At 29.1% G+C, this 15,018-nt stretch overlaps 6 protein-coding genes across 6 annotated transcripts; 3 read left to right on the forward strand and 3 right to left on the reverse strand. All coding sequences in view use genetic code 12, as the record gives it.

Annotated features, from left to right (window-relative positions):
- Nucleotides 1–99: 99 nt before the first annotated feature.
- On the reverse strand, nt 100–1,188 carry RMP1 (Rmp1p). The gene has a single exon (XM_064908925.1). It carries the CDS (start codon nt 1,083–1,085, stop codon nt 279–281), a length of 807 nt encoding a protein of 268 aa, XP_064763264.1. The 5' UTR covers nt 1,086–1,188; the 3' UTR covers nt 100–278.
- Nucleotides 1,189–2,921, forward strand: DFJ63DRAFT_56978 (uncharacterized protein). The gene has a single exon (XM_064908926.1). The coding sequence runs from the start codon at nt 1,291–1,293 to the stop codon at nt 2,536–2,538; it is 1,248 nt and encodes a 415-aa protein (XP_064763265.1). The 5' UTR covers nt 1,189–1,290; the 3' UTR covers nt 2,539–2,921.
- Nucleotides 2,790–6,716, reverse strand: DFJ63DRAFT_57141 (uncharacterized protein). The gene is made up of 3 exons (XM_064908927.1): nt 5,974–6,716; nt 3,279–5,571; nt 2,790–3,045 (listed from the first exon to the last, which is right to left on the reverse strand). The coding sequence occupies exons 1-3, from the start codon at nt 6,274–6,276 to the stop codon at nt 3,041–3,043; spliced, it is 2,601 nt and encodes an 866-aa protein (XP_064763266.1). The 5' UTR covers nt 6,277–6,716; the 3' UTR covers nt 2,790–3,040.
- Nucleotides 6,717–8,384: 1,668 nt separating this feature from the next.
- Nucleotides 8,385–9,605, forward strand: YHB1 (Yhb1p; the record flags this gene model as incomplete). Its single annotated transcript, XM_064904824.1, has 1 exon — nt 8,385–9,605. One exon carries the CDS (start codon nt 8,385–8,387, stop codon nt 9,603–9,605), a length of 1,221 nt encoding a protein of 406 aa, XP_064763267.1.
- A 173-nt stretch (nt 9,606–9,778) lies between these two features.
- On the forward strand, nt 9,779–11,038 carry DFJ63DRAFT_57329 (U2-type spliceosomal complex subunit). The gene has a single exon (XM_064908935.1). The coding sequence runs from the start codon at nt 9,952–9,954 to the stop codon at nt 10,951–10,953; it is 1,002 nt and encodes a 333-aa protein (XP_064763268.1). The 5' UTR covers nt 9,779–9,951; the 3' UTR covers nt 10,954–11,038.
- Nucleotide 11,039: 1 nt separating this feature from the next.
- Nucleotides 11,040–14,832, reverse strand: SPA2 (Spa2p). The gene has a single exon (XM_064908928.1). It carries the CDS (start codon nt 14,490–14,492, stop codon nt 11,094–11,096), a length of 3,399 nt encoding a protein of 1,132 aa, XP_064763269.1. The 5' UTR covers nt 14,493–14,832; the 3' UTR covers nt 11,040–11,093.
- Nucleotides 14,833–15,018: the final 186 nt, after the last annotated feature.

The raw sequence follows: 15,018 nt of genomic DNA on the forward strand, positions 1-15,018 counted from the left end.
ATATTATTATTATTATGTACAGGAAAACTACTATCGTAAAGTACTTTAATGAAATGAGCCCTACAACTTATGATAAAAGGTTTACTTAGTGATATAACTGTAAATATATACATTTATTAAGATTCTATATAATTAGAAATATAAATGATGATGAAAAGTAATAGAGAAACATATAGTATCTATAGAACAGAAAAAAGTAAAGGTATTTTCAAGTCAAGCATAAATAAGTATATTGAATTTAATTTCATTAAAGTTCGTAATTCGTGATGTGATATAGTTTATAAGCCAAAGATATCATCAATGGTCTTCTTACTTGATTTTTTGCTTTTGGAGGATGAAGAATTTTGCCCGTAGTTGTTACTCTTCTTTTTCTTTATCTTTTTATTGGCTTTATTGATGGTTGATGTGGTTCTGGATGGTATATCTGACTTTGGTTTTGATTTATCATTGTTATCATTCACTTTGACATCAACATTCACCTTTCCATTTACATCCTCTTCTTCTTCTTCTTCTTCTTCTGCTTTCCTTTTCTTGGGATTGTCAACTAGCACATCCTCTAGTATAATCTCTTCACCTAAATCATCATCTCCAATATAACTCACCCCAGTAACTTTTAATGTCTTCTCAATCGTGCTCGACATTGCCAATTTCAATTGATCTAATGATTTATCTCCCTTCTGGCCTGATATATCTATCAAGATAGTATATAACTTCGATAACAATCCAACCAAAGTGAATCCCAAACTTATGAATTGACCTAATGTTATGATATTATTAAATTCAAAATACGCCTTTCTAAAGATCTTCTTCAATAAGTAATGCACAAGATTATCGATTTGATGACATTTATGACTGATCTTATCCTGTTTGGAAGGTTTGATACGTAGACTATCGACACTTAATTTCATTATATTTCGAATTTGTCGATGAAGAATATTAAGATATTTCCACCATATTGATTGACGATGTTGATTCTTACTTCGAAAGTAGATTAAATGAAGGATATTGTATTCATTGGATAAGATCTGTAGTTGATCTTCTGTTATCCTTCGAGACGGTATAGCCGTCTTGACTTCCCCATCCATATTGTAAATAACCTCCTCCTGTGGATTAGATATTCTAGTACTATTTCTAATTAATTTATTTATTTTCACAACCACCAAAAAAAATTATTGATGCGAAGAGATTATAAATTTTTACTATTCAAATATCCATCAACATCAACAACCAATAGTATCACCACCAACAAGGGTCAAATACCACCTACCATTGAAGATCTACAGTTAATTAATGTCATCTTCAGATATAACTACTCTTGTCTCCAAGGCTAGGGCGTTGTTACAATCCTCCCAATCTGAAAAAGCATTGGAATTATTAACACCAAGTTTTGAAACTTATAATGATCAAATTGAATATTTACAAATTTTTGGAGAAACGTTATTAGAAAATAATGATTTAGAGAATGCTTATGATGTATTAGTCAAAGCTTGTGAATTGGATCCTATTGCTTCGAAAGGAGTGGAGAAGTTTTTCTATTTTGGTCAAATTATTGGAGGTCAAGATGGGATAAATTCTTTAAATATCGGATTACAAAAATTACAACAACAATTAGATATTATTCAACATGATAAAGATACTGAAGATGAATTATTAGTTGAATTATCAAAATTATATCCTACCAAGGAATCCTTACTTACCTATCTTATCAAAAAGTTAAATCAAGGAATATTTGCTAAGATTGAAATTTGGATGACTGATTTATGTATGGAAGATGAAGCTGAAACTCAATGTAATGATTTAATCAATTATTCCATAAGTTTAGATCCTAACAATCCAGAAGCATTATCATTATTATCCTCCATCAGAATCTCTCAACAACGTAATGAAGAAGCTAAAGAAGCCTTATTAAAATCATGGCAATTATTCCAACAAAAGAAAGTTAAATTAGAAGAATCTGCCAATAAGATAAAACAAGGAGCAGAAGAAGAAGAAGGAGAAGATCTTGATTCATTCGAAGTTGGATTGGAATATGTCGATTTGATCCAACCATTACTGACATTAGCTAAATTCGCTATTGAATTAGAACTTTATGAAATTACCATCACTATAGTTTCAAATATTCAAGATATAAATGAAAATATATTAGATATATATTATTATGAAGCCATTGCCAATTTATTCCATGCCAAACAAATCTTATTCCAATCATCATCTACCAAAAAAGCTTCAGAAGATGATGATTATCGTGATATTGATGTTTCAATATTACTTAAATCCTCTAATCCTGAAATCAAATCATTAATGAAAGAAGTTAAATCCTCGTTAACGCAAGGGTTCAAAATCATCAATAGTGATAATTTAGTGGCTGATTTGGATCCAGGTTTGATTGAACAAGTTGAATTATTATTAAAACAAGTTGGTGGTCCAGATATGTCTGAATTAATCCCCTCTAGAAAAGGTGAAGATGAAGATGGTTGGGAAGATGAAATTAATAGTGAAGACGAAGAAGATGATGATGAAGAAGAAGAAGATAATTAGACTAGTCTCAGGTTGGAAAAGTAATTGTACATTATTATATTGTTATCGTTATATATATACTCTATAAACACATTTAATACATATCCAAAAATAAATAGAAAAAAAGAATTGAATTTTAAGTATGTTTTTTTAATAAGTCATAATCATTGATGTAGTTTTCGACATAAATCCATATAAGGGTAAATATTTGTTTTGTTTGTGTTGTTATACACATTTTATTTTATTACACATTTCACTCATTCAGTTAAATTACTTTAATAAATTGATCACATTTGGAACATCCTTAAAGAAATCGTTATTAAATATATCAATTTGCATCGATTCAAAATATTGATCATATTGATTAGCATCTCCTGAACTCATACTATTCGGACTAAATGATGAATCACTTCCAAAGAATGGTTTCGAATTCGAGGTTGAACCAGTCATCATAGTTGAATTGACATTACTACCTCCAACATTATTATTAACACCATTATTATTATTATTCATATTAACGCCATTATTGTTAATATTACCCATATTATTATTAATATAATTCATATTATTATTATTTTGATTATTTTGAAGATTATTATTACTATTATAATTATTTCCTCCTCCCATATTACCATTATTCATATTCATATTCATCATATTATTACCATTATTAACACTGTTCATATTTAATAAATGAGATGTTAATTCAGGTGGAGTTTGAATAGCAATATTGTTACCATTATTACCGTTATTGTTATTATTATGTAACATACTCTTTATAGATGGTATGGAATCAGGTTTAGTAATGGGTGATTGTGGAATAGGGAATGGTGATTGGTTTTTATTTACGGGAGATGGTATAGATCTCTTTAACCAAATTGGATCATCAAATGCATTAAGTAAATTATTATTGTTGTTGTTGTTATTATTATTATTATTATTATTATTATTATTATTATTATTATTGTTATTGTTATTGTTATTACTATTATGGTTTGCATTATTCATCATTTGAGGTTGATGAGATTCATTAAGACTACTATTAGTTGATTCATGACTTCCATTTGAACTTGAATTACTTTCATGTCTGGCACGTTTAACTGAAACTGAACCACCTCTAGCATTATTAGTACTTGCCAATGATGATGATGATGCAGTTGGTAATGATCTTCTCTTTTTATTTTTAACTTTGGTATTTAAAGTATCAATGAAATCATTAGTTAATCTATAATTTTCATCGACAATCCACCAAGTTGATGAGAATTTCTTTAATTCATTAAAATATTGTTCAAATTGGAAATTATCTTCAAATGTACCATTATTTAAATGATCATTTTCATTAATACTTCCACCCATATTAGTAAATGATGATGAAGATGATGAGGTTGAATTATTGAATTTCAAATGTAATTTAGCCTTTTTCTTTAATGCAACAGCCATAGCTAATGACATACACCATGGACTCATTGGAATATTAATTTTTAAATCATCATCCATTTGAATCATATACCATAAAACATTGGAAGCAGCTCTTTGACTTATTAAATCAGGAATATTATTAGGAATTTGAGGATTATCATATTTTGCCTTTTGAGATGCTAAAATAATAACATTATTAACAATTCTAGTTAAAAAATGAATAGTATTTGTAGTATAATCATTTTTTAAATTTGAATAAAATGGTTTATTAGTTGATCTTAATCTTTCCTTTTCACAAGTTTCAAATTCAATTTTTTGAAATTCATCACTATTAAACATTTTATACCTTATCATATTATTATTTCCAATAACATTATTATTATTAAAAGGTTGAAAAATTGCAAAAAACATATTTTCTAAAGATCTTGCTAATTGAACCATTTTTAAAAGATTAATATTATTATAAGGTAAATCAATATTAAAATCTTCTTGTCTAATGAAAACTGCTCTAGCATTAGTTAAACCATTAAATCTATCAAATATATAACAACACCACCAAAGATTATTCAGATATTCCACTTTATTTTCAATACTTTTTTGAGATGATAAACGTTTCATATGAATCCCAATAGCATTACCAAGATTTATAGCAGCACTAAGATCATGACTACTTTGTTCACTACCATATCTATCATAAGCAAAATGTAATGATAAAACAAGATGAATTACAATTCGAGAAAATTTATCGGCATCCCCTAATTGAGGTAAAATTAACATTAATTGTCGTATTTTATAATGTAATTCCGTCATAAAATTAATTAATTCTTGTTGGAATTGAATTTGATTTATTTCTTGTAATCTATAACCTCGTTTAAAAACATCTTTTAAAATTGGTTCTGCTAATTTATCTCTTGATATAGCTAAAATAATTGAATATAATAATACATTTTGACATTTATTGTTTTTAAAATCATCCCAAAATCCTTGTTCATGAACCAAAGGGAAAATTGAATTAATTTTAAAGAAATATAATTCAATTAATTGTTTTGTTTCAGCCAATGTAATTGGATAGTTGATCGATGATAAAGTAAATGCATCAATTGATTTTAAAAATTGGTAAACTTTTGGATTTTTAATATAATATTCTTTATCTTTACCATTACCAAAGTTTTTGATTTTATATGATTTCTTTAATTTATCGAATTGAGATTGTTGAACTTGTTGATGATGATGTTGTTGTTGTTGTTGTTGTTGTTCTTGTTGTTGAGGGATTTGAGTAGGTGCGGAAGTTGGAGGTCCTAAAGGTTGACCTTTTGTATCTTCTTCATCCGATGGGTTTTTAACATAAACACCTGATTCATGCCAAATTGATTGATCATCCGACATGGAAATAATAACTTTAGGATGACCATGGAAAAGATATTGATAAGTTGAATCTGAATCTTGACCTGAGATATTGAAATTGAATTTTGCTTTTAAATATTGAGGAGTTATTCTTTTCATGGATTGATTTGAATCTAATTGAGGTGGAGATATAATATCTTGAGGTTGATAAGGTTGTTGAGGTTGTTGAGGTTGTTGAGGTTGTTGTTGCTGCTGTTGCTGCTGCTGTTGCTGTTGCTGTTGCTGTTGTTGCTGTTGCTGTTGCTGTTGCTGTTGCTGTTGCTGTTGCTGTTGCTGTTGCTGTTGCTGTTGCTGTTGCTGTTGCTGTTGCTGTTGCTGTTGCTGTTGCTGTTGCTGTTGCTGTTGCTGTTGCTGTTGCTGTTGCTGTTGCTGTTGCTGTTGCTGTTGCTGTTGTTGTTGTTTATGTTTATGTTGTTGGAATGGTATTATTGAAGCAGGATATTCAGGTTTAACACAAAGATTTGAAGGGGAAGAATTAGTAGTATTTATAGTAGTTGCAGAAGTTGATACTGTACTATTTGGAGTTGATGAATTTATAGTATTTGAAGGAGTTGTATTTGTAGTTGAATTGATTGAAGGTGGAACCTGTTGTTGTTGTTGTTGTTGAATTTGAGGAACTTGAATAGGTTGAACTTGTTGTTGTTGTTGTTGTTGTTGTTGTTGTTGCTGTTGTTGTTGAGATGGTTGAGGTTGTACTTGGATCTGAACTTGTTGTTGTTGTAACTCATTACTATTATTATTATTTTTATTAGATTGATCAATTTTTTTAATTAAACTACATTGGAAACCATGTTTTGTACAATTTAAACAACCAATAATTTCATAATCTTTAGAAGTGATTTCACATTTAATTCTTTTTGTTCTACAACTTTGACAACATTTAAACGTTCTTTTTCTTGTTTTATAGTTTGAATCAAACGCTGGAAATACAAACATTTGTTATATTAATAGTAGTTGATGTTATAGTGGTTTGGATCTACTTGATGGATTGTAAAATAACTAAAGGGAGGGAGTAATTGAGCTAATGAGGTAATGAATTAGTAAGAAAATAAGTAAAATAAAATAAAATAAGGTTAGTTTACAAAAATAGAATGAGGCGACAGGGTAGGGTAGAAACAGACGTGAGGATGTGGGGAGGTGGGTTGGTGGAAGGAAAGTATAACCTAAGTTGAATAGTCTAAGTAGTAGATGATGGTTGAAGAATGATTGATTGATTGATTGATTGATTGATTGATTGATTGATTCGATGAAGATAGATAATGAAGAAGAAGAAGAAGAAGTTGTTGATAATAATTAATTTGGTTGTAAATAAAAATTTTGTTGTAAAAATTATGATCACTCCAGTTTACTTTAGTTAACTGAACTTTTAGTGATACCCGTAATTAAAAAAAAAAAAAAAAAAAAAAAGAATTCCAACAAAATTAAAAAAATTAAAAAAAATTTAACGAAAGGCTCCACTTATCCATATTCTATCTATACACTATGAATTACTGTGAACTACATACTAATGACTGACACGACATCAGCATCATCTTCATCATCCTCATTTTAAACATCACAAGTTTTATTTATTTATTTATTATTATTTAGTTGATATGTTGAAGAATTATTATTTAATAATTTAATTTATTTAGCTTATTTAGTTTATTTGTTTACCTATCTCTATCTCTATCTATCTCTATCTATTATCTATTTGTTGAGATAAAGTTCATAATCTTCAAACAGTTAGTTACTTAATGGTAATTCCTATCAGTTTAAGATTAATTGGGATTGACCACAGTAAAATGAAATCAATTTTATGTTCTCCACTCCCACTTTAGACGTGGAGAGATCGTTTTAAAAAATAATAGGGAATGCATTCCAAACCCCGCCCCCCCTACTCGCCACTTTTGTTTTGGAAACATAGTAACTATAAACTATTTAAAACAATACGACTCCAATTCGTATCTAACTCATCACAATGTTAACAATAGAAAATGGTAAATCTCATCTCTTATCATATCATATCATATCATATCTTACCTCACATCACATCACATATCATAATAAGGTTGGCAGCAACCGTTTGGGGACATCTATACCCCATGTATGATCTATCTCTCTTTTTGTTCAATCATTGAATGTGTCAACTTTAATCTACTATACAGAGGTATGGATGTTGTTATACCTTATTATTCTCTTTCGCTACCACATTGATTGATTGATTGTCATCATTATCATATATATCACTCAAATAAACTTTATATGACCAAACTAATTAACGACAGAAATAATCCGATATCATCCGTATATCATACTTGAAATAGATGACTAGTAGTTGACTCACTCACATATCCGTATAAATAATCATCTGTCTAAACTGTAATTATTATTATTATTTTTACTATACAGATAAAAAAAAATCATGCCATTAATTCTCACTTACACTAAATGCCTGGATTATGTAAACTTCAGTATAATTATAATTATATTCAATTTCCCGTATATCATATACCATTAGTATGCTTTAACGATTCAAATTGAGGTTAAATCCCAACTATAGATCAATCATTCCGATAATAGTATACTTTAATTCTAAAAATGGGTTACCAATTATTCATGGCTTATAAAAACTCTATTCTAAGCCAACAATATAGGACTTAAGAGAATAACTTAATACACTCTCTCTTACAAATTCCCTCATTGTTCATTACTTCTTAAACCATTCTCTTAGTATAAACTACGTAAAATCTAGTGGCATGATTCATCTATTGACTCGTATTTCAATATTAATTCAACTTTCTTCTCTCACCCGGCAATATATCGCCGTATCACTATTACATTCCATTTTGAGCCTCGATTTTTTTTTATTTGTTCCGTCTGCAAATTTACGTTCATTCCATACGTTTATAATTGCAACTTAAAATTTAAACTTACCGAATTCACCAATCATGGAAAGTGTTTTCTAACCGTTGTGTAAAAGTCTAAATCTGGAGTATAAATAATCCTTCAAATATGCTTTCAATTGATTTATTTTCATTATATGAACTACCTATCAATTAATCATGACACAAACTAATCAAATTTATACTATTCAACCATTAAATGAATCTCAAATATCCATCATCAAATCAACCATTCCTATCTTAGAACAAGCAGGAGAAAAACTCACCGCTAAATTCTATGCAAACATGTTAGAAAGAAATCCTGAAGTTAAAGTATTCTTCAATATTAATGATCAAAAAACTTTAAGACAACCTAAAATCTTAGCATTTGCATTATTGAATTATGCTAAACATATTGAAGATTTATCTCCCTTAACTTCATTCGTCAAACAAATCGTGGTTAAACATGTTGGATTACAAGTTAAAGCGCAAGATTATCCGATTGTTGGTTTAAATTTAATCGCTACTATGGGAGAATTATTAGGATCTCAAATCGCTACTCCTGAATTTGTTGAAGCTTGGAGTATCGCTTATGGAAATTTAGCCCAAACTTTAATTAATTTAGAATATGAACAATATGATCATGCTAAATGGGACGGATTTAAATCATTCATCATTACCCATATAGTTAAGGAAGCGGAGAATGTTAAATCAATTTATTTCAAACCTAAAGATGGTGATATTGATATCCCTATTAGAGGTCAATATGTTTGTATTAGATGGAATTTAAAACCTTATGATCATTTAATCAGTAGAGAATATTCATTATCGGAATTCCCTACTAATGGACAATATCGAATTTCAGTAAGATTGATTCCCGATGGATTGGTTTCATCCTATATTCATCATGATTTGAAAATTGGGGATGAAATATTAGTTGCTCCTCCTGCTGGTAATTTCACCTACAATGAAGAAGAAGCATCTTCTTCTAATGATTTAGTATTAATTATTGGTGGAATTGGAATCACACCTATTATTTCCTTCCTACCATTAGCTTTGAAACAAGGAAAGAATATCACTTTATTATATTCCAATAAATCAACTCAACAAAGACCATTCACTTCATTGTTCCAAGATTTACACAATCAATATCCAACTCAATTCAAAATCATTGAATATTTCTCTCAACAATCAGTCACTCCATCTGATAAAGATATCATTGATAAATATCATTTACAAAGATTATCTCTCTCCGATTTAGATTTCATTACTAAACATCAAACCGTCTACTTATTAGGTCCAAGACCATATATGAAATCTATTCGTCAACATTTATCTACGAGAGGAGTAATTGATAATGTTAAATTTGAATATTTTGGTCCTCTTGATGTGGAAGTTTAGACCCTGTTAAGTTCAGACTCACCTGTAAATAGATCTACAATCAAATTCTTTCTATCGCTTATATATAGTAAACATGACACGTATAAAGAATATGACTTCATAACCATAGATAACCACACAGTGTAGTAGTGATTGCAAATTATAAATATTTTTTTATGACCTCATGCATTGTTAGTGTTATCCCGCGTGCTCTTCTTCTTTATGACAAGAAAAAAAAAAATTTTAAAGATTTTAAATTATATGCATGGCTCACTCTATTTGTTTATTTATATATCAAAATCTTAATTAAACCTCAATTTTACCTGACCTTTCAACTCCAACTTAAGTCCATATCATATACCACATAATGACAACCAATCACAGACCTACGCTAGAGAGCAAACGAGGTAAACAACAACTGATCCAATCCACCATCCAACATGATCAATCCACCAACTCCACCATCAAATTAAGACCTGATATCGCCATTACTGCCATTGATGAATTAAAACAAGAATTGATTGAGAATGAATTACCCCTGATACCCAGTAGTGGGAGTCTTAAACATGATTTTGATGAGATGCAGCAGGATGATGAGGATTTCGAAAATGAAAAAATCGATTTCAAACGTTCGAAGAATAATAATAATGATAGTCATAGTAATATGGTGGCATTGAATTTTTCAAGAAAATTATCGATAACAAGTACAGGCACCGGAGCTACTAGTGTTAGTTCAGATGGGAAGAGAAGAAGGAAATCAATCCATAAGTTGAATGAAGCCAATGATGATGATTATTTAATTATAAAATCAAATGAAATAAGCGATGAGGCAGAATTATCCAATGATGATGATAGTGAAGCTATATCTGATGATGATGAAGAGGGGGAAGTCACATCAAGGACAACTTCAAGACGAGGATCAACCAAAATAGGCGTCAAGATTCAACGAATCAAATCTCGTCAAAAACATCTCTTGCCGGACTCATTACTCGATTCGAAATTAGATGAGATACAACAAGAAGAAGATTCAGACTCGGATGCAGATGACGACGACGATGATGATGATGATGAGGACGATGAAGAGACTCAAGCTTTACTTGAGGAATTACAACATTTACGGAAAATGAAAGCTCAACAACAAGAACAATTGAAATTACAACAACTTGAACAACAACAAAAGGAACAACAATCGAAAAAGAAATCTTGGAGAGGAGGGTCAGCATTTGGAAGAAGATTATCAACTTCAAAAACAACCACCACAACTACTACAACTACAACTACAACTACAACAAATGACAAATCAACTTATACTAATGATACTTTAAAATCAGATTTACATCAAAAATTCTTATCAAAATATATACGATAATCATACTTTTATAGGTGTATATATATCATATTTTACGAAAATAAATTTTTTACGACAATTAATCTTTTTTAATCAAATAATTTATTATTTCTATGTTACAATTTTTTAAAAGCAAAACTATATGTTTTCTAACTCTAAATTTAAATACCATTACCATGCTTAATTCTTGCATCAAGTTGTTCAATATCTTCTTTAAGACTAGCTTCTTCAACAGTTTTAACTAATTCTTTCGTACATTTAGCAATATCAAATGATATTCCTGCTAATCTTTGTTTAAAATTCTTATCAGCAAATTGAGAATCATCATTCTCAATTCCTTCCTTTGGTCGACATAAAATTATCATACGATGATGACAATCTTCTAAACTTTTAACAACCCAACTACCATGTTCTTTTAATTGAGCATTACGAGTTTGATTCATCGATGTATTAGTGGCTTCTGTCATTTGAGATATAACAATAGTAATGGCTTTTGATTTATCTCTTAAATCACCTCTAGTAGCGTTAGGTTTCTTAATAGTGGCTAATAATGATTGAATAGTAGATATAACTTCAACTGTTTGATGCTCCAAATATAATAAAACTTGAGTTAAAGTATTATCGGGATCATCAATATCAAATAAATTAACATTGAAAGTAGCAGCTGCCATTGATTTACGATATTCTTGTCTTTGTCTAGCTTCAATCTCTTCTTCAGTTTCATCATCATCATCTTCTTCTTCTTCTTCTTCTTCATCTTCATTTTCTTCCACCACTTGACGTGGCTTCGTTACAGTTCCATTATTAGCTCCACTTTTAGTATCTTCCAGATATGATACTGATTTAACCGGTTTTTTAATGGTAGTAAAACCATCAACTTCCTCATCATCGTCCTCTTCTTCTTGGTGATCATTTGGAACTTCATTAAGATCAAGGTCATCATCTTGAACATTATTATGAGTGTTATCATTACCATTAACATTACCATTATTAACAGCCAATCTGTCACGTAAATTTTGAAATAAACCTTTACCCTTAGAAGCTTCAACTCCACCAGCTACAGCTACTGCAGCAGTAGCAGCAGTAGCAGCAGCTCCTGTTGAAGTAATAATAGCAGCTTCACCTAATTGATCACCATTATTATTATGCTCAGCTTCATTACCATAATTAGATTGACCTTGTAATTTTGGTTCGTCCATTGGAATACTAGTACTTGAAATATCAGAATCAATATTATTAACTGCTTTTTTAGTAAATGGTGAAGATGATGAATTAGATTTATTACTATCAGGATCTTCAAATTGTCTAACTTTATCTAAAATATTAAGTTTTCTTGGAGGAGTGGTTTTATTATTATTATTATTATTATTATGATTATTAAATGAATCTTTTGGTGATGTTTCAAAACCATTTAATTTAGTGGCAAGATATGTAATACCAGGAGCTTTAGAACCTTTTGGTGAACCTCTTTGTAATGGTTCTTCATCATGAATTTGTTTAGTTTCAAATTTAGATGTTAATGCACTAATATTTTTACTTTTTGGACTAACTTTTATAGGTGATTGATTAATTTTATTATTTATAGGAGAATTTGGTTCATTGGCTTGTTCTTTCTTTTCTCTTAAAACTGTAAATGCATTAGCAACTTTAGCTCTTGCTAAACGAGAATTTGGAGAAGTTACAACTTCATCTTGTTGTTGTGATGGTTGTTGTTGTTTTGATGAATTATCATTACTAAAAGAAGTTTGAGCTTCTCTTAATTTATCTGCCATTCTTAATGGTCTAACCCCAAAATCTTCACTAACACTGTGATTATTACTATTATTATTATTATTATTATTAATTGGATCATTAATTGAATCTAATTCAATTTGTCTTGAATTTGAAGAATTTTCTTTCATTTTAACTGATGAAATTAAATCACATAATGAAAAATTAACTTCACCAATAGAACGTTCAACCACAGCTTTGGGAATTATACCATCATAAACAGCAAAGTATCTGGTAGTAGTAAGAGCATAACTAACTGCTTCACGTAAACAAACCGAATATTCATTACTATTTAATACTTGACTTTCACCTTGAGATGCAATTTCATTGGCAATAACGGATAATTTTGAAATTTTTTCAAATAAAATATCAGAATCATTTTCAGTATTTAAATAAATAAGAAATGATTCAATCATAGATTGTAAATCAGATACTAATTTCATGGAAATTAAACCATGAGATGAAGTTAAATGTTTGAGACTTTCTTTATCCAATGATTTATTTAATAATTCTTTAGATAATGAATTTGAACGAGCATCTTCATATTTATTTTGTAATTTTAAGATTTCTTTCTTTACATCAGTTTGATTATTTGATTTAGAAAGTTCTAAATTATTTAATTTTTGAATGAATGATTCCACATCTTTTTTAGAAGTTGGTTTAATGGTTGATGATGAATTATTATTATTAATAATATCAATATGTTTATTAACTGGAGAAGTAGTATTCTTTAATGATTGATTTTCAAGTCTTAAAGCAGCATTAGCCGATTTTAATTTCGATAATTCATCATCAAAATTAACTGATCTTGTCTTTTCTTGATTATTTAATAAATTAAGTTTTTCAGCACTTAAAGATTCAATTTCATTACTTAAAGATTTATTTTGAGAAGTTAAATAATTATAATCATGTTGAATCATTTGATATTTTTCTTCTAATTCAGCATTTTTCAGTTGAAGAGATTCAATTTTAGAATGTAATTGATTAATTTCTTCTTTATTTTCAGTCAGACTTTTTGAAGTACTAGTACTAATATCTTTAACGATATTGATTTGTTTGACATCATCTTTTTCATCAAAACTATCAACATCTTCTTCATCACTTGACCAAGTTAAGTTTGCTTTAGTAGGTACCACAGTTTTAGATTGTATACCAATACCATTATGACTATTATTGTTGTTGTTATTATTGTTGTTGTGATTGAGATTGTAGTTGTTATTATTATTATGATTATGATTATGGAGAGAACTATTAATGGTTGGATCTGATTCAAGAGTTGATTTTCTTCCCACATCCAAATCAATTGATTTAGTTAATGATTCCTTTTTAGATGATCCATAAGGATTTGAGGCATTACCATTAGAATGACTATTAGTATGATTTGATATGTTATTATTGGAAGGAGAAGTGGTGGAATTCGAATTAAACGATGGTAATTCAACATGTAAGTTTCTTCTTTCAATTTCATAAGAGATATCAGATACTAAATCTTTAAATCTTGGTTGAGGTAAAGAAGATAATTTTTGTCTTGCTTGATTTCTCTTTGGATGGAATGAAGATTTTGGTAATAAATAATCGGGTTCCCCTCTTGATTCATCGATTCTTCGTTTCAATTCATCATAAACATCAGTACTTAACTCTTTGAATTGAGCACTGGAAAGTTTTAATAACTTTTCTCTAGCTCTGGCAGCTCTTGATAGATTTGTTTTACTTCTTGAAGTCAGATCATCAGATATATCTAAAAATTGTTTCAATTCCTTATAACGAGATACCAAATCCTTATCACTCATGGTTGATTGTATATGGTCAGTTAAAATGATACTGGTGATGGATGGGGAAGGATTGAAAGTGATATTGGTTGTAAATATGATTTGTTTATAAATTTGAATTAACCGCTGCTGCTTTTGTTTTATGTTTCATCCACCTCACTCCAAAAAAAGAAATCAAATTTTCTCTCACTGTAAAAAGGGAAAAAAGGTAAGACGCGTATTTGTCTGTCTGTCTCTAATAGAATTAACTATGGCTTATGGCTTATGGCTTATATACTATTGTTCTAACTAGTTATATTGTTTAATTGAAAATTAAGTGGTTGGTTAGTTAGTTATAGCTAAGCCTAACATTTAGTATACTATGTTATTATCCCTCTTAACAGTAAGGTACAGATATACCAGAACTGCATATGGTAACAGTCTATCGCTTACAACTGCAGAACAACTCCTCCTAGTAATATTTAATATATGAAATATGGGATTATATTGATATCTATGTACAAATTATTTTAAGAAAATGATATAAACATATGCTATTTGTTTGATT

Source organism: Scheffersomyces coipomensis, assembly GCF_036884675.1.
Source record: "Scheffersomyces coipomensis strain NRRL Y-17651 chromosome Unknown DFJ63scaffold_2, whole genome shotgun sequence".
Classification (NCBI taxonomy): domain Eukaryota; kingdom Fungi; phylum Ascomycota; class Pichiomycetes; order Serinales; family Debaryomycetaceae; genus Scheffersomyces; species Scheffersomyces coipomensis.